The following is a 19,525-nucleotide window of genomic DNA, read 5'->3' as shown; positions in this document are numbered from 1 at the left end:
AGCAGAGACTGGGGCGCAAGCTCTGACACTCAGACCCATGCCCTTTGTGCCACTCATGCCCCATCCTGTGATTGCTGTCCCGTAATTGTGCATTGAGATAAAGATATGGACCCACTGAGCCCAATTATGAGGGTCACAAAGGGACAGATATATTACAGAGCCTTTGAACCAAGAGAACACCTTCTGTTGACTTGGTAACATAATCTTTTGGTACTTTTTTTTACTTTTTATTATGAACCAGTTTAAGTCTACACAGAAATAGAGTATAATGACCCCCCTGTGTCCACTAGCAGCTAGCTTAAGGAGTTATCAACACCTGCTGTTTGGGGTAACATAACTTGGAATTATCTCTCCCCCTAGGAAACTGGAGGAGGCACACACTACAACCAGAATAATCTTCTCAAATTGCAAACTGGATCGTGTCTACTCGCCTCCTTCTTCCTCCAAACTCTAATAGAATTCTCTGCCCTAGAAATGAAAACAAAACCAAGCTCCACTCCACCATGGACACCCTATCTCTGCACTTTATTTTAAGTTTATTTATTTATTTTGAGAGAGAGAAAGGGAGAGCAGGGGAGGGGCAGAGAGAGAGAGAGAGAGAGAGAGAGAGAGAGATAGAGAGAATCCCAAGCAGGCTCCACACTGTCAGCTCAGAGCCTGATGCAGGTCTCAAACCTACGAACCATGAGATCATGACCTGAGTTGAAATCAAGAGTCAGCCGCTTAACCGACTGAGCCACGCAGGTGCCCCAAAGCCACTTTTATTTTGGGTTTTCTCTTACATCAGGAGTTCACAAATGTAACTTCATATTGGAATCAGTAGAGGAGCTTAAAAACAAAACAGACCAAAGCAACAATGAAAATCAGACAACCCGGTACCACACCAAGGGATTCTGACTGGGAATCAGAAGTGTTGCTCAGGCATCGGTGTTGTAAAAAGCTGTCCGTGATGCTACCACGCAGCCACAGGTTGAGAACCACTTGTTTAATGATACGTGTCTGAACTAGTTCTAACTAACATGGGGCTCAGCTCAGAAGTCATCTCCCGAGAAGTCCCAGGCAGGGGGATCTCAGGGCTCCCTCTTCTGCTTTCACAGAGCTAGGTGCTACTCTCTGCTGGAGGCAGGTGGTAGTGTATTGCATTAGTGTTGTTGGGTCAGGCTCCTCCCACTGTCCTCTGAGCTCCTCCAGGGTGGGACCACGTTAGATTTATCCACAGTGCCTGGCCCAGGGGTTAGAGTTCTTACCTGGGCCTCCAGAACCCTGTGGGGTCTGGCCCCTGCCCACACCTCCAGCCTCTTCCAGAGCTATTTACTCCTTCCCTCCTCCCGCTTGTCTTCTCCCAGTTCCTTAAGTGCACTTGACCCCTCCCATCTCAAGGCCCGTGCATAAGCCTGCCCCTTTCACCTGCCTCTTCATTTAGTCTGCCCCTGCTTGTCCTTCAGATCTCACCTTCCACCCTCTATTTGAAGCCCGGTCTTGGCACTAGCAGCATTGGTATCACCAGGCAACTTGTTAGAAATGCAAAATATAAGGCATTTATAGTTAACAGGATTAGCAAGGTCCCCAGAATACAGAGAATTACGGAGAATGCATTGATGGGCGGTTCTGACTCCAAAACATGATTGGGGTGGAGGCAGGAGAGGGTCCCTTTTTGGAACAAAGGAATGCTGGGTGAATGAAAGAAACAATGTCCCTTGCTCGTAATTATGGCATCTGCATAGTGGAAGATGTTGACCACCAGGCCTGCTCATGCTCGGGTCAGAGGCCATGAGCTCAAATGCCTACAAGGGCTATAAATGAGTGAGTCAACATATTCGTTTCCCTCACAAACCTCGTGTCTTAAAACAACAGAAACTTACTATCTTACAGTTCTGGGAGCTCAGAAGTCAGAAATGGGTGCCACTGGGCTAAAATTGAGGTGTCGGCAGAGCTGTGTTCCTTCTGGAGACACTGGGGGAAAATTGTTCCCTTGCCTTTTCCAGCTACTTGCGTTCTTTGGCTTATGGCTGCCTGACTCCTTCCTCTGCCTCTGTCATCACATCTCCTGTGGTGTTGTTGACATTCCCATACCCCACTGATAAGGACCCTTGTGATGACATTGCACCCACCCATCTCATCTGGGATAATCTCTCTCCGTCAAGACCCTTAACTGCAGGTGCCATGCGCTGCGGCGTGCTTTGCTTCCCTGTCAGTATTATTTGTGTGCTTGTGTGAGAGCCGGCATTTAGCGCGAACTCAGGTCACGCATCTCCTGTGTGTCCTTGGGCAAGTCCCTTTCCCTTTCTGGGTCTCAGTTTGCTCAACTATAAACTGAGGTGCAGAGGGAGGGAAAGAGGAAGGAAGTCAGGCAGGTGGAAGGGAAACAGAGTTTATGGTCAATACTCAGGGCACGTTTGGTTTGACAACATTGAGACTTCGGTCATGTTCACACAGAGTAAACTTCACAGAGTGTAGAGATTTACTCAGGGGAAAAGGGGGGGGGAAGGGTATATTTTGGTTTGCTTTTTTTAAAATTTTTTTTAACGTTTTTGTTTATTTTTGAGACAGAGAGAGACAGAGCATGAATGGGGGAGGGTCAGAGAGAGGAGACACAGAATCCGAAACAGGCTCCAGGCTCTGAGCTGTCAGCACAGAGCCCGACGCGGGGCTCGAACTCACGGACTGCGAGATCATGACCTGAGCCGAAATCGGCCGCTTAACCGACTGAGCCACCCATGCGCCCCTATTCTGGTTTGCTTTTACATGCATTTTTATTTTTAAATTTTCATTCCCTACAACTCCCTCACTGTCTTGACCCAGTCTTCCATCTCCGGTTCAAATGAAGAGAATGGAGGCACCTGTTATGCTCGGTGCAGAATAAATGCCCAGTGCAGCTCGCATGTCCTTTTGTTTGGAATCTATCTGATCTGTTCACTGTCTCAGAGCCAGGAATCTTCTCTAGTAACTTCCTAGACATATAAGGCTCCAAAACACCAAAGGATAGAAATAGCTTCTCTTCCCCCACCAGGCCAGTGTAAACACATCCCTGAGTGACATTCCTTGCTGACAATGACCTGGCTGTGGCTTGTGTTATCTCACTATTTCTCCTTCAATCCTTTTAGTACAAACACTCACAGTGGCTCCAGGCCCAACATCCGTTATAGAGGCCTAGATCTTTTTTGCCAATTAAAAAGCTGAATCCAAAACATTCTTGAACAATAGTCAACTCTCTGCAAGAATAATTTATGCACTTTACCCTGAGCCATGACACATTTATCCTTTTCTCCAAACTGTAAATGTCAGACATTGTGGAAGGTTTTTATTTTTTAATTTTTTGGCTGCATTTACAAATAACTTGCAATAGGACTACTTTTGTGAGTTCTGGTGAAAGCCACAGCTTATGAAATGTCAAGGGGGGCGGGGGGCAAGCTGAATGGAATCTAGATCCAAACAAAGCATTCACTGGATTAGTCCCTTTCTGAAAACCATCCATGGTAGAGTCGTAGAATCCCCAAAGACCACTTAGATCGGTGCTTCCCAGATAGAGTTGCATATCAGGAGCATATGGAGAACTTAAAAAAAAAATTCCTAGGTCTCAGTCAACATCTAATAATTTAGAATCTCTGAAGGTAAAATCCAGGAGATTGTGGTGTTTTGTTTTGTTTTGTTTTTGACACTTTTCAGGCAATTCTGATGCACAGCTAAGTTTGGAAGCCAGTTGTCTTATTTAGTCCTTATTTGGTACTCCTCTCCACAGGATTTTGCCAAATGGTTGTCTATCCCTCCTTGTACTCCTCCAGTGATGGGGCGGGGGGGTTCACTGGCTTTCAAAGCAGACCCTCCTATCCCTCCTTAGCCAGCACTGATTTGTGAGGAAGTACTTCCTCTGCCCCCTATAACTTCCCCTCACTGATCTGGCTCTGCCTTCTAGGACCCTGCAGATGTCTGCTTGTGTCCTTTGGAAATTTGGAGGGCAAAAACTTGTCCTGTGAGTTCCAAGGGGTGGATACCCCAGTTTTTTAGCTGTTCCTCACAGGACACAGACTTCAACCTGTCTCTGTGGGGCCACTTCCTATCTGCCAGCTGGCCTCTGGCCACAGCTTTCCAAACTGTCATGAAAACTGATACTCCCTTTGTTATGGACTCTCTACCTCTACCAATGAGGCTGTTAACTGACCAAATAATCATTGAATCAGCCCATCATGGAGTGCCAAGCACCCAAGACGTGCTAGGTTGGCCATGTGCTGTGGGAGAGCAGAAGGGGCTTAGGCAGGGGCTCCACACTTCTGGGGAGAACCAAAGCAGGACATGAACAGAGCTGTGGCAAGACACAAGATTCACTGCTTTAGTGAAGAACTACATTTTGCAGCAAGGGCTGTAAACATCCTAAGAATGACATGGTAACCGAAGATTCCATAGAGATGTAGCTTAAGAAAAAATTATATGAATCAGTCAGGGTCGAACAGGAAAATGTGAGTGCTAAATATGTGCAGAGGTAGGGATTTAATATGGAGAATCAGGTGCTGATAGAATTGTTGGAAGGGCTGGAGGGAGAAGCAGGGAGAACTAGTCCTTCAGGACAGATTCCCAGAACAAAGAAAGACATGGCTCACCAGTCTCTTTACTGTCTGAGGCCACCTCGGGTGCTATTAGGTCCAGACACACCCCTGCAGCCCTGATTCAAAGAGCAGGTAGTAGGAGTCTAGAAGCCACAGCCACAGCCCCCACCCCATACCCAGGAGGAACACCAATGCAGAATCTTCACAACCTGCCTTCACAATCTCCTGCCTCCAAAGGGGCAGGAAAATAACCTCCACCTTCCACAGCTGGCAGGGGTACTGCTATTTGGAAGCAGCCAGTTCACTCCAGAACTCTAGCTGCAAACAAGGCTACAAGAGCTTGTAGCTTCCCACTCTCTCCAACCAGAAGGAAGGCACAGTGGAGGTGGAGCGAGTCAGAGATGTGTGCTTAGCACGCTTTAAGACAACAACAAAATGGACACAATCTAAGTGTCCATCAGCAGTCTACCCTACCATGGAATTAGATGCCCACTTTGGACAGGGTGATGTTGCTTTTTAATTAATGTGACATGGAAAAGGTTCATAATAAATCACTAAGTGAAAAAAAAAAAAGAAAAGAAAGAAAAAGAGAAAAAAGCAGGCAGCAAAATAGAGGTCACCATAAGATTTCCTTTTTATTAAGTGGATTTTTGAAAAATACGGAGGAAAAAATATGGACAAGATAAATGGCAACTTCTGGGTGAAAGGATTGAAGGTATTTTTTTTTCCTAGAGATCAAAACTAGAACTTCATAATGATGTAAGCTCAATACATAAGTCAAAATAATCATAAATATATATGTACCTAATATATGAAGCAGAGACTGATGGAATTAAAAGAAGAAATAGATCCACAATCGTCACAGATTTTAACATTTTTCTCAGAAATTGATAGAAAAACTGCATTGAAGGTATTTTAAAAATTCTTTCATCCTTTTCTGTGTTTTCCAAGCTTTTCTACATTGTGCCTATATTCTTTTTGTCCTAGGGCAAAAAACACAAACAAACAAACAAACAAAAAAAGATGCATTTTTAAAGTGCACCCAAATAAAATCTTAAAGGTACAGGGAAGAAGAGCGGCGAAGGTGGAAGACAAGGGAGGCACAGAAGAGGTTAAGCAGAGGCTCGAGGATGAGGACCTAACTAGGTGCACCTTGCGGGAGAATATGCAAAATGTAACCGGAGTGATCACTGTGATTTGGGAAAGGCCTGCCCCATTCTGGGTCTTTGTTTCCGCTTCTAAAGGAGCCTTTAGGACCGCAGTATTGAGCCGCTAAGCGACGAAGGCGTTCTTGCTTGCCGCGAGACTCGGGGGGGGGGGGGGGGGGGGGAAGGCGGTGACTGGGTTACCCCGGAAGTGGGGAGCGCTGCCCTCCCCTATCCCCGGCCTTTCCAGCCCCGACCCGCCCACGCCTAGAGGGAGGAACGGCCTTGGCCCCGGGCCGCAGATAGGCGCCCCCTGGGACGCAGGCGGAGCCTCGCGGCTTGGAGTAGAGGCTGAGCCGCTGCGCAGAAGCGGGACCGGCGTTGAGCTAGCGGCGGGAGGCTGGGCTAGACCTGGGAGAGCTTGAAGCTGCACCTGGACCCGAGCCTGCCGCAGGTAATTAGCGCCCTTCTCCCTCGATCCCGAGGGCAGGCTGCAGCTTCCAAGCTTGTGCCTGCACCCGGGGCACGGAGTGATTCCTATTGGGGCCCGGAGGACTTAGATCCCAGCAAACCTTGCCCACCTTAGCTAGAAATCATAGCTCACGCCCATCCAGCGCACTCCAGCCTAGAGCCCCTGACCGGAGCCAAGAGGCTGTGACACGCGCCACCCCTGCCCGCAGAAGGTGAAGTTGGTGCCACGTGCTGGGTGATCCAGAAGGGCGGCTGGCCCTTGGCACAGTGGGCACTAATACCAGGAACTGTAAGAAATTGCCCACAGTCGGAGGAAACACAAAGCTGAGACTATGGGAATCCTGGCTGAGACTCCTACTCTTACTTGCTGTGTGCCCTTGGTGAGTCCCTTAGCCTCTCTGATCCCCAGCCGTCTTCCAGAACGGGGGTCATCATCTGCCCAGATCACTCCGGGGGTTGCTGGGAGTCTCAGTGACTTACTGCTAAGAAAATGACCTGCAAACTGTAAAGTGTGCTGTGCTGTGAGCAGTGATCTTACTATATGCAAGTGGAAGCTCTAAGCACAGACCCTATTTATTTAAGCCCCTAGAGGAGGAACAGCCTTGGCTTAGCATGAAAGACTTGCCAGCCTTGGCCTATGACTATCTCTCTCACCTGGTTAGCCCCTCCACTCCCCCACTCCTGGGTTGTTACCCCTCCCCTGGGATCCCTCCCTTCTCAGACCCAGGTCTTTGGACCCAAAGTTTCTTGTGTCTCAACACGGCACAGAGCTCTGAACAGGTTGGAACCTGAGTGTATCCCTTATAGGTCTGCTGGCTCTACCACCCTCCAAGGGAGGGCTCTGATTTATATGAAGCTGGGGGACCTGGCTGGGGCTTTGCTTTCCAGGATTCCCAGTGGCAGAGGGTGAGCCATACAGCGGTGGGGAGTGGGGGTGGAGAAGGCAGGTGCAATTCCTTTATATGATTTATATGAAGCTGGGGGACCTGGCTGGGGCTTTGCTTTCCAGGATTCCCAGTGGCAGAGGGTGAGCCATACAGCGGTGGGGAGTGGGGGTGGAGAAGGCAGGTGCAATTCCTTTTGGCTGCTGGGTGGGTCAAGGCTCAAGTGAAACAGAGAAGGTGAAGGGATTGATGTCCTGGCTAAAGAGTAACTGTTTCAATGAATCTGTAAGTTTTATACCCCATTTAAATGTCATTGAATAAATTTTATATACTGTCTTAATTTTATAGTTGGTTTAAAAAGTGTTTTTTTTACATTTATTTATTTATTTTGAGAGAGAGAGAGAGAGAGTGAGAGCAAGCTGGAAGAGGGAGGGGCAGAGAGGGAATCCCAAGCAGGCTCCGTGCTGTCAGTGCAGAGCCCCATGAGGGGCTCGAACTCACGAACTGTGAGATCATGGCCTGAACCGAAATCAAGAGTCGATGCTTAACCGATGGAGCCACCCAAGTGCCCCTTTAGTTGTTTTAATAAAGTCTGCCCTGTTTTCAGAGTTGTAGGCAAGAATAAACAGGCCCTTCTTCCCAGCTGCTACCAGACTTGCTGCACTCCTGGGAAATTGAGACCTTTGCCCTGGGTCCGGCTGGGCCAGTGTCTGAGGCCAGCTCTGATATACTGGGGTGGAGGCTTACCATGCTTTTTATGTGCACAGCTCTGTTCAGTGTAGCCCCGTGAGGCCTTTCACATAAGAGGAAACTGAGGCACAGAGGTAAAGTGAAGCAAGCCCCTGTTTCAGAGGTAACTCTGTCTGTCAGTCCCTTGGTTTCTACCCATTATTAGGTCAAATCGCGAACAGTCTTTGTGGAAATTTTGATGTATATCACTGAATAACTAGCTGTTGGGCAGCTACTCTGTAGCAGGCATTCTTCGAGGTATCAGGGACACAGCAAAGCAGGGGAAAAAAATGTCGGCCCTCTCGGAGCTGATGTTTTATTGGGGAGAGGCAGACAATAAACATGTGAGTGTGTAAATATACTATTTGGTGTGTCAGATGGGGAGAAATAAGGCACGGGGTAGGGGACAGAGTGCTGGAGGTGAGAAAAGTTGCACTTTTGTAAATTTTACAAAGGGCAGTCAGGGGAGGCTTTGCTGAGCAGGTGACATTTGACCCAAGACCCAGAAGAGGTGAGGGAGTGAGCTGGGGGAAAGATGGGACATGAAGGAGATGGGCCAGAGTTCTTTAGGGCCTTTGTACCCCTTACAATCCATGTTTTTAGAAGTGACACCCCTTTATGCTAGCATCTTGGAACATCTTAGCTGGTGGGCCTTTGGGGGACCACTTTGTCCCCTGTCACCCGTTCACTCTGGTTCCCCCTGTCCCCCTCCAGAGTCGTGAGCATGCTACGCTTCCTGGTGCCTGTGCCCCGACTGCTCTGCCTCTATGGCAGGACTGCCCCATACTCTTCGGCAGCTGCCCTCCCCAGCCCCATCCTGAATCCAGACATCCGCTACAACCAGCTGTTCATCAACAATGAGTGGCAAGATGCAGCCAGCAAGAAGACCTTCCCAACAGTGAACCCCACCACGGGAGAGGTCATTGGCCACGTGGCTGAAGGGGACCGAGCTGATGTGGATCGGGCTGTGAAAGCAGCCCGTGAGGCCTTCCGCCTGGGGTCTCCGTGGCGTCGGATGGATGCTTCAGAGCGGGGCCGGCTGCTGAACCGCCTGGCTGACCTTGTGGAGAGGGATCGTGTCTACCTGGCCTCACTGGAGACCTTGGACAACGGGAAGCCTTTCCAGGAGTCTTATGTCTTGGACCTGGATGAGGTCATCAAAGTATACCGGTACTTTGCCGGCTGGGCCGACAAGTGGCACGGCAAGACCATCCCTATGGATGGCGAGCATTTCTGCTTCACCCGGCACGAGCCTGTTGGTGTCTGTGGCCAGATAATCCCATGGAACTTCCCCTTGGTCATGCAGGGCTGGAAGCTCGCCCCAGCACTTGCCACAGGCAACACTGTGGTCATGAAGGTGGCAGAGCAGACCCCCCTTTCTGCCCTGTACTTGGCCTCCCTCATTAAAGAGGCGGGCTTTCCCCCTGGGGTGGTGAACATCATCACTGGCTATGGCCCGACGGCAGGAGCGGCCATCGCCCAGCACATGGATATTGACAAAGTTGCCTTCACCGGCTCCACTGAGGTGGGCCACCTGATCCAGAAGGCGGCTGGTGATTCCAACCTGAAGAGAGTCACCCTGGAGCTGGGCGGGAAGAGCCCCAGCATAGTGTTGGCCGACGCTGACCTGGGCCATGCTGTGGAGCAGTGCCATGAAGCCCTATTCTTCAACATGGGCCAGTGCTGCTGTGCAGGCTCCCGGACCTTCGTCGAAGAATCCATCTACGATGAGTTTCTCGAGAGAACCGTGGAGAAGGCTAAGCAGAGAAGAGTCGGGAACCCCTTTGAGCTGGACACTCAGCAGGGGCCCCAGGTGGACAAGGAGCAATTCGAACGAATCTTGAGCTATATCCGGCTTGGCCAGAAGGAGGGGGCAAAACTTCTCTGCGGTGGGGAGCGTTTGGGGGAGCGTGGTTTCTTCATCAAGCCCACGGTCTTTGGTGGTGTGCAGGATGACATGAGGATCGCCAGAGAGGAGATCTTTGGGCCTGTGCAGCCCCTGTTTAAATTCAAGAAGATGGAGGAGGTGATTGAGAGGGCCAACAATACCAGATATGGCTTGGCTGCCGCCGTGTTCACTCGGGACCTGGACAAAGCCATGTACTTCACACAGGCACTCCAGGCTGGCACAGTGTGGGTAAACACCTACAACATTGTCACCTGCCACACGCCATTTGGAGGGTTTAAGGAATCTGGCAATGGGAGGGAGCTGGGGGAGGATGGGCTAAAGGCCTACACCGAGGTGAAGACAGTTACTATCAAGATTCCTCAGAAGAACTCATAAGAATGGCCACCACAGAGACCCTCCTCCAGTCCAGGAATTCCATAATCACCTAGACCAGCGGTTGCCAAATCATTTTTTAGCCCCAGCCCCCACTTTATTTGTCCCAAATGAACTCTTTGAGGGAAGCTCACCAAATAAAGCAATTGAAATGAGAGCAGCTCTAGTTAAAGCAGGGTTGGGGACTGGGCTCAAAGTTCTACCCACCTGCCCTTTGGTCCCAGCCCCCTTGGTGGCCCTGAGTTACTTCCATGAAATCTTGGGAGTCTAGAAAATACATTGAAAACCACCTGGACAGTGGCTTTCAGTTCTTCCTTCTGATCCAAGAACTTCCCAGTGGATTAACCTGATGGCTTAGACATAGGATGGGAAGGCGTTAGGAATTTCGAACTGGGTGGATGCCAAATCTTGGCCCCATTTTTCAGTGACTTAACCTAAAAATTAAGGATGCTTTTCCTTTTTAAATTACCAGTTATCAGGCTGTTTCGCTTGTTTACCCTACATTTTGTTACTGATTTTCCTTCATTTGAGGGAAGGAGTGGGCAAAGAATGCATTTATATAACCATTCCTTTAAAGTAAACAACCCAAGTGTCCATCAGTTAGTGAGTGAGTGGATAAGTGAAATGTTTCCATGGAATATTCCTTGCACTACTCAGCCATAAAAGGAATGAAGTACTGACACATTCTACATGGATGGACCTTGAAAACATTAGGCTGAGTGGAAGAAGCCAGACATACAAGGCCACATATTGTATGATTCCATTTATAGGAGATGTCCAGAATAGGCAAATCCAGAGACCCAAAGTACATCCGTGGTTGCCAGGTATTGGGGGAGGAGAGAAGGGGGAGTAACTGCCAATGGGTATAGGATTTCTTTTTGGGAAGTTTTGAAGGGTTCTGAAGTTGGATAGTAGTGAGAGTTGTACAGCTTTGTGAACATACTAAAAAGTGCTGAATTGCACAGCGATTCACATAAAAGGGTGAATTTTATGATATGTGAATTAATTTCAATTAAAAATTAAATAAAAAAATACTCATAATTCCATTTGCAAATGAACTTTGGGTCAATATTCTGTTACAACTGAAAATTTTAGAGTCGTGGGGATGGAAGGGACCCAGGTGGGCATCCAGTCAACCCCCAGCCAGGTACAAAAGTCCCCTCCCCAATATTTCTAGTTGCATTTTTGTTTTCTCTTGGCTGAGTGACAAAGTGCAACTTGAAGGCCCATAGAGAAAAGCCCTGCCTCCTGCCTAGAGCAAGTTCATTTAGGTTCCCATTTCAGGGCTTCCACATTGTCACCCAGCCTCTACCCAAACACACTGCCCCTCCAGCAAAGCCCAGCATCAGGGCCATTCTGACATACTAGGGGTTTCCAGACTTTCACACCTCAGAGTTCAATGTATTTATTGTTAGTCTTCTGACCTCATTCCTCATCTGAAGGGAGAAATTCCAAGTCAGCCAGACCACGGTACAGAAACAATGCTGATCCTCTCTCTCCTCGTCTTCCATCTTTCTAGACCTCACGAGTCCCCATACTTCCCGGTCCACTCAGTCTTGGAAATGCACAGCGTTGGTTGTCATCTCTAATGTCCTGTTATCTCACCGAGGCATCGAGGTGATTTTGTCACGTGTCTTCGGGAGTGGGCCAGAAACTGCTTCCTGAGGCCCAAACAGACCCCTCTTCTCCCCTTCCTAGGGCCTACTTTCTGCACCATTTGTCTAAGGCTGGGGTGACCCTGACTGCCCTTGCAATGCTCACCTTTTACCTATTTCTCCTGGAGGCCATTGGTGGGGGGAGGTGGGAGGGAGCGGGTGGCTGGGTGGGTGGGGGTCTCTACTGACTAACAAGTAGCATCCTAATGTTTTCAGCCTGGTTCCTCATTTGTTCTCTACTTCTAAACCAAGAGGGACTGTCAGAAGGTGTCCCAGTGTGGGTGGGACTGCGGAAAGACAATCTAATAGGTCTCACTTCCGATCCCTGAAATTCTGAGACTGAGGCGTCAGGTCAGATTCCTAGTCAGCCGAGCCACCAAGGCCCCTCTGTCCTCTGTCATTGCTCTGGTTGTGGGAGGTGTGAGCAGGAGCCTGACCTGGACAGCGTTAAGGGCAGGATTTCACTTGGTCCTAGATGTTGCAATTCTGGGCCACCACCCATTCAACAAATTTGCACCAAGCACCTCCTCTGTGGAGCACGATCTCTGCCAGTCGTCTTCACATGCCAGCAAAGCCTCACAATCTCGTAAAGTAGGCAGTGGGCTGATCCCTTTTAGATGAGGAAGTGGGAACTGAGAGGTTTAGCCTGAAGCTCATTTGGACTCATTTTCTCAGGCATACACTAGGGGCCAGAAAGGGGGCCAGTGTCTAACCATACCTTGAAACCTCAAGAGCCCATAGCAATGCTGTTGAACAAGATCAAACACCCTGCTTCTCTGCTGGATCCACCAAGGCTACCCTTGATCAGATCCCGGATCCCAGATCCCAGGCCTTTTAAAGAAGTATAGTTTGAGTTGACTCTATTCTGGGTGTGAGGCTGACCTCTGGTGGTCACCTTGTTAGTTAATTTGCTTGGATCATTCATTCATTGGTGGGGGGGGGGGGGGGGGGGGAACAGGCTCAGGTGCCAGTTCTAGGCAGGTTGTGGGGAAAGAGAGTTGAATGAGGCAGTCCTGACCCTGCAGGAGCTCACAGTGTGGCAGGGAGACTATTCCCAAATGAGATGAAAGTTCTGTGGTAAGTAGAAGCACAGAGGCCATGAGGTCACGGAAAGAAAGAACATTAGGCCGACACAATATTTATAAGGCACCTATAGTAACATACATGGACTCATGGAATGCTTCTAACCACCCACAAGGTACTTATTATTAGCATTCCACTTGCTAAATAAATGTGGAGGCCCAGAGGTGTTCAGCTATTTTTTTTAAATTTTTTTTTTAATGTTTATTTATTTTTGAGACAGAGACAAAGCATGAACGGGGGAGGGTCAGAGAGAGGGAGACACAGAATCTGAAACAGGCTTCAGGCTCTGAGCTGTCAGCACAGAGCCCGATGCGGGGCTCGAACTCACAGACTGTGAGATCATGACCTGGGCCGAAGTTGGCCGCTCAACCGACTGAGCCACCCAGGCGCCCCTGTGTTCAGCTATTAAGTGGAGCCAGGATTCAAACTCAGGTGTCCTGACTCTACTGCACCCCACTCAGCCCAGGGGAGAGGCCCAAGGGAGGGGCAGGGGATCTGTTGGATGAAAAGGAGGTAACCAGGCAGACACAGGAAGCATGTTTCTGGGAGAAGGGCCTGGGGTTTGTGAGACAGTATGGAGGGTGTGAAGAATGGTGTGTGGAAAGGACAAGCCTGGGAAGAAAGGCCTGAGAGGAGGCAGGGGCTGGATTATGAAGGGCTATAGGCCCGACAAGGAAGTTCACATGCTGTCCAGCAGTGAGAACCCACGAGGGCTTCCCAAGGAAAGTGATAGGATCATATTATAGTTTCTAAAGCTGGTTATGCTTCAGTGGGAGGATGGGTTGTGGGGTCGGCCTTGAGCTGATGCCACTGCCAAAGTGATGCTGACCTGAGCCAGGTGTGAGGACGGGTGGCAGATCCTGGCAGCCCACAGGTGGGCTTCCAGGTGTGGTGACAGATTGCGGCAAAAGGAGAGTGAAGTTACGGTGACCCATTCTCCCGGCTGGGGACCAAGTGGCAGTAGTGCTAGCATTATGAAAGGGAACCTAGCTGGAGGAGCAGATTTGGGGACAAGGTGCTGAGTTCATTTATTTGCTCGTTTATTCAACACATTGTATTCAGTGCTGACCATGTGCTAGGAACTATTATTCCAGGTGCTGGGGATACAGTAGGGAGCTAAATACCAGTCCTGGACCTTTTCCCTGATGGGGGAGGCTGACCACAAGTAAAATAAGTGAAACACTCTGTCAGATGGATAAGAGAAAAGTCTAGCTGGGAAGGAGAATAGGGAACGTGGGTAGGGTGGGGTTGGAATTATAGTTTTCAATAAGGTGCTCAGAGATGGTTTCACTGAAGAGATGACAAAGGACTACAAGAGTTATGGAAATGGCAGGTGCAAAGGCCCTGAGCCTGGATGGAGCACATCTTGGGGGTCAGAGAACACAAAGGCTGGAAGCAAGGAGCCAGAGTGGAGCAAGCAAAGGCTAGAGATGGAGATAGAGAAGTAGAGGGTCTTGGGGTAAGGGCAATTAGAGCCTTGAAGGTCACTGTGCCAATTGGGGCCTTTACTCTGCATGATGAAGGAGCCATCAGAGGTTTTTGAACAGAGCAGGGACATGATCTGACATGTTTTAAAAGGATCATGGGAGCTGCCATGTTGACAACAGATTGCTGGGAGAAGAAGGATAGCTTGATCCTGATAATGCCAACATCGGTGAGTGAAGAATGAGAATTCCATAAAGGGCACTAAGGAGAAGCAGCTGAGAACCATGAGGAAAAGACCTGAGAGGCAGGAGTCAAGAAGCCAAGGAAGGAGCCAGTTTGCAAAGGGAGGGAGCCCTCGGCAGAGTCAAGTGCTTCCAAGAGGTCAGTTAAGAGGACAGAGAAGTGTGCCCTGGCTGAAGCCTCAGGGTTCCCTCGAGACTTGGTAAGAGCAGTTTGTGCAGAAGGGTAGGGGTCAAAGCCAGACTACTGTAGATTGGGAGCACCACTTAATCCCCTCAAACCCCCGGGATCTATACATTAATCCTAGAATTGGAGGACCTTGGGAGGAAAGCAAGGAGGCACATTATGAGGGCCTTGGAGAGGCCCCGGATTCCCCACTCACTTAGGTAGAGGGGTGGACCAAGTAACCCGTCCAAGGCCATGGGGCTCCGTGGTGCCAGAGCGTGGCCTGAAGTACAGATTCCTGGCCCCCAGCCACATACTCTTCCCACGTGTCCCAGCCTAACTTTAGTACCACAATAAACGCCAAGTTTGAGGGGGTCAACGCAACAACCGTTTATTTCTTACTTAATCTTGGTTAAGCAATTAACCAGTGGTTAACGAGTGGTTAATGAATAACGATGGTTAATTTCTTGTAATAATCTAATGCAGGTGTCCAGTTAATTGGCACTTATCTCCCACATGGAGATTCAGAGGCACAGATTCCTTCCATCTTGTGGCTCCACTGTCAGCAATGGTTCTTAACCATTTATGTTATGTATTCTTCTGAAAAGACAATGAAAGCTACTAGAAAAAACTGCACCCATGCCCATCCACATAAAATTCTGAACACTTTTGGGGCGCCTGGGTGGCTCAGTCAGTTGAGTGCCTAACTTCGACTCAGGTCACAATCTCCCGATTCATGAGTTTGAGCCCCACGTCAGGCTTTGTGCTGACACGCCAAGCCTGCTTTGGATTCTCTGTCTCCCTCTCTCTCTGCCCCTCCCGTACTCACGCTCTCTCTCTCTCTCTCTCTGTCCCTCCCTCTCTCTCAAAAATAAATAAACATTAAAAACATTGTTTTTAAACTTCTGCACACTTTCACGGGGCTCACAGGCCCATGAATCCATCTACAGAATCCCTAGGGGTCTACAGACCCAAATGAAAACCCCCGCGTGGGGCCTCAGAGACCTCCGTGTCAGCTGGTAAATGGGGACAAAAGTGTGGAGAGGGCCCACCTATTTCTTTAAAGCCCTGGACTCGGCATGGAACACATCGCTTCCATTCAGTCCACTGGCCCAAATGACCTGACCCAACCAAGGTGCTGGAGGAGGCTGGGAAATGTAGTTACAAGGACATTTTGACACTGGGGAGAGGTCCCCAGTTTTCAGCAGATAGCTCATCCCAGCTCTAACACACATGACACCTCCATGCGGGTGTGCGTGATGTTCCTCACAGAGATATTTTTAGAGTTTAACCCTCTCATGGGCCATTTGCGCCCCACCTTCCAGCTTTGCTTATGTTATTCCTTCCTCCTTTCTTCTTTCCTATCCAAACCCAGCCCATTTTCTCAGACCCCTACTGAGGGCCCATCTCCTCCAGGATGCTTTCTCTGACCATCTTAATCAGCCATCTCTGGCCCCTTTGAGCTCATAAGGCCCACCCTTCATTTAGTTTTGTTCTGTGCCAGCTCTTTTTTGTCAGCATATAATGAAATGGGTCTCACTTTTTGTCCCACTGGATGGTGTCTTCCACAAGCCCCCCCCCCCCCCAGCATGTCTGACCTGTCTCCCTGAGCCCCTGCCACCTGGCACCCAGCCCTCAGCATCCCCTCCAGAGTGGACCGAGCATGTCCACTCACTCACACAGGCTTGGGGCAGCAGGACCGACCAGGAATTACAGGCTCTGAAAGCGGAGGAAGTGACCCAGACCTACAGACTGTGGTGCAGCTTGACCTTGCTTCTGAGTCTTCAACTCCAAAGCTAATGCCCATTCTGCCTGAGGGACAACTATGGCACCTCCAGCAGCTGGTGGCTTGGTGCCACCAGCGACTCGGGGGGGCTGTGAGTGGCAGCACACCCTCAGCACCGAGCAAGGTTGGTGGTCTGCAAATGTGTGTGGTGGGTGGGTTTATGAGTGGAGGGAAGAGAAGCTTCTGCACACCATCCCCCCCCCCCCCCCCCCCCCAGTGATTTTTCCTCTTCCCTCGACAACCAGCCACTGCCCTGAGGGAGATTTAGGCATGAGGAAGACAGCCATAGTGAAAGAAGACAGATTGCTCTGCCTCCTGGCTGCCCCTGATGTACTTGCACCTGGACTCAGAGGGAGCCCTGACTGTAAAGTCCACACTCCAGGAGACAAGTCAGTCCCACCAAGCCAAGCATGGGCAATCACTGCTATCTGCTCTGTCCTGGGTGACAGGCTCCCACGTTCTGAATCCGTTATTCAGCTACAGACGCCAGACCACTTTCACTTCCTTTAATTAATTAAAATATCATATAATAATCATTCTCTGATTTAACGTTCAGGAGGCCCTGGCAAAGGCTGGGAATGAGGAAATTCATTAGAGGGGACTGTTCACCGTCGATTGATTTGCTCGTTCTTATTAATTTTTCTTGTGTCATCCATCCTGGGGGAGTGGGGAGGGCAATGTTTTTTTAAAGACATAGGATTAATTTTTACCATAAAATCTGAAGAAAAAGTCCATTTTGACTAAAAATTGGACTTTTTTGTGTATGGTGGGAAGTGGTTAGGTTTTGGGATTGAACATTGGCTTTTGAACGGTCTCCCTTAAGCCCAGTTATAAACAGGAGACTGTGAGTCAGGCTGCCCACCGCTTGGAGCATCAGGTCCAACCTCCTCCTCCCAAATGCCAGGTGGCATTTAGGGGTGTGGCCTAAGACTGCTCCCCCCACCTGCCACCACAGCTCCAGGCAACCGGTCACAGCTCACTACTCGCCTTCACAAGCCACCCTGCACTTCTGCGTCCCCGCTCCTTTCTCATGCTGTTTCCCTGGCTCAGAATCCCCCATACCCACTCCAGTCCGCAGCATAGATGCCTCCTCTTCCGGGAAGTCTTCTCTGATCTCCCCCTGCTCTGATCACCAAGCAGACACGTTGTGCTGCCTGGCAGGACAGCAACCTCATCTTCCCCACTGGAGTCTCGCCTGACGGCCCAGTTCCCACCCACCTTCATCCTGCCGGTGTCTGCACCCTTCTGGCCTCTGGAAAACGCCACTCCGTGTGCATGCGGGAGATGACAGAGGGCACAGCTAAGCTGAATGAATGAAATACTGGGATGCGTATCCAGTAGGAGACATGAGTTCCAGGGGAGTTAGAAGGATCAGGCTGGTAGGAGGTGATTAGGACTGGTTAAAAATTTCGCACAAGCTGTCCAGGTGGAGCTGTGACGAGAACTCAGGTGTGAGAGGAAGGAGGATTAGGACTAAAGTAGCTGATGTGGATGAGGAAAGGACAAGATGGTCAGCGGTAGTGGAGATCTATCAGTGGGACCTGTGCCCACCCACAGCAGTGTTCCCAGGACAAACAGACCACAAAGACTGTCCTTAAAAACATTTATTTTCAGGTGCATGGGTCATGTGACATCAGCACATCTATGAAAATAGGGCAGAAAACCCAGTTCCTCGGGGCACCATGTTTCTAAATGGCAACAGCACCCTTTCTTTCAGCCCTGGGAGGGGCTGGGGGCTCTCCTAGTGTGAAAAAGTCGTTAGGTTGGAACAATCCTCTTAATCTGCCTTTTTGGTTTTGGTGAAAATTTCAGAGAGTGCAATATTATTATTTTGCACATCATTACGATGCTAACCCAGCCCCCTGTGGTTTTGATGTTCAGCTCTGTCACCCAAGCGCTCCATCTGCCCTGCTCTCTGCATCTAGACCCAGCTCTCCAACTGTTTTGGGCAAATGTAAGGTGAGTCAATGGATTCTGCTGGATGTGCTTATCAGCACATGCATGATGTTGTTCTAGTACCTTCTCCAGGGCCACAGCATCCCTACTTCTGACAGTTTCACTGTGCCTTACCAAGTCTTTTCCCAACTATGCAAATCACACAGAGACTCAGCCACAGACCTTGGGTACAAAAACCCTGCAGTACGGGGAGGGGGGTAGGGGCGCTGAGTAGGGAGGGATGTGAGCGGACCCTCCGCAGCCCCAACTTCCAACACACAGGCACAGCTTCCAGTTAATCAGTTTCAACTCTGATTTTATTCAAAGAAAGGGGTTCCAGTGTTTTAAAGTTTGCAAACTACCCATCTAGTTTCGTTGCCTTCTTACTCAAATGAGGAAACGGAGGTCCAGAAGGTGAGGGGACTTGCTTGGAGTCAGGCAGCAAGCCAGGGATGAATCCCCAAATGGACCTCATGTTTCTGGATTTTCAGGCTCTGCTCCTGCCATGTAGTACATCAGGGTGATGCCACCCCAATATTTCAGATACGGAATGGCCAGGCTCAAAGGGAGAAAATGCAATTCCAAAAAGGATACCAGAATGTGATACCTAGGGGGGAGGGGCATGGGAGTATGCTGTAAAAGCTGAGAGGGACCAGGAGGAGAGTCCCCGAAGCCCCTTCCTTTCCATAGCCATGAGATTATCCCGAGAAGCAGCACCATGGCATGGAAAGGGTGCCCCAAGTTCTGGTCCTTCTCGGAGGCCCTCGGACCTTGGGCAAGCGCCTCCCTCTCGGAGCCTGGTTTCTTCATCTGCAAAGGGGGTTGGGACATCCGTGTTCACCCTGCCTGCCGTGCTGGAGTTGTGAAGAGGCCACAGACAGAAAAGCACTTCATGAACTTTAAGGACAAGACACAAGTGAGATCCCAATTCTGACTTAAAAAAATTTTTAATCACCCAAGGGAGTCTATTTTTTCAGTCAGATAGTAAATACTCGTCTCACTGAAAGAAAGAAAAGAAAAGAGGGGCACCTAGGTGGCTCAGTCGGTTTAGCTTCTGACTTCAGCTCAGGTCATGATCTCACGGTTCGTGAATTTATTTGAGCCTGGTGTCGGGCTGTGTGCTGACAGCTTTGGATTCTGTGTCTCCCCCTCTCTCTCTGCCCCTCCCCAACTTGCGCACATGCG

General features: G+C 49.6%; 1 protein-coding gene across 6 annotated transcripts in view; it reads left to right on the top strand.

The window, feature by feature from the left end:
- The window catches only part of ALDH1B1 (aldehyde dehydrogenase 1 family member B1), a 331,536-nt gene that overhangs the window by 229,530 nt on the left and 82,481 nt on the right, over positions 1-19,525 (top strand). Inside the window, exons 1-2 of one of the 6 annotated variants that reach the window (XM_047831286.1) lie at positions 721-744; positions 8,485-11,070. The exons of 2 other annotated variants lie outside the window; for them this stretch is intronic. In XM_047831286.1, coding sequence (XP_047687242.1) covers positions 8,495-10,054 — 1,560 coding nt within the window. In that variant the 5' untranslated portion in view covers positions 721-744; positions 8,485-8,494 and the 3' untranslated portion in view covers positions 10,055-11,070. Of the gene's footprint in view, positions 1-720; positions 745-5,990; positions 6,141-6,173; positions 6,538-8,484; positions 11,071-19,525 lie in introns of those variants that run through there. 3 more of the 6 variants (XM_047831283.1, XM_047831284.1, XM_047831285.1) reach the window with 3 other exon arrangements.

This window comes from Prionailurus viverrinus, chromosome D4 (genome assembly GCF_022837055.1).
Source record: "Prionailurus viverrinus isolate Anna chromosome D4, UM_Priviv_1.0, whole genome shotgun sequence".
Lineage (NCBI taxonomy): Eukaryota > Metazoa > Chordata > Mammalia > Carnivora > Felidae > Prionailurus > Prionailurus viverrinus.
Note: the sequence above shows the minus strand (reverse complement) of the source record. Positions and strands in the feature narration are given on the sequence as shown.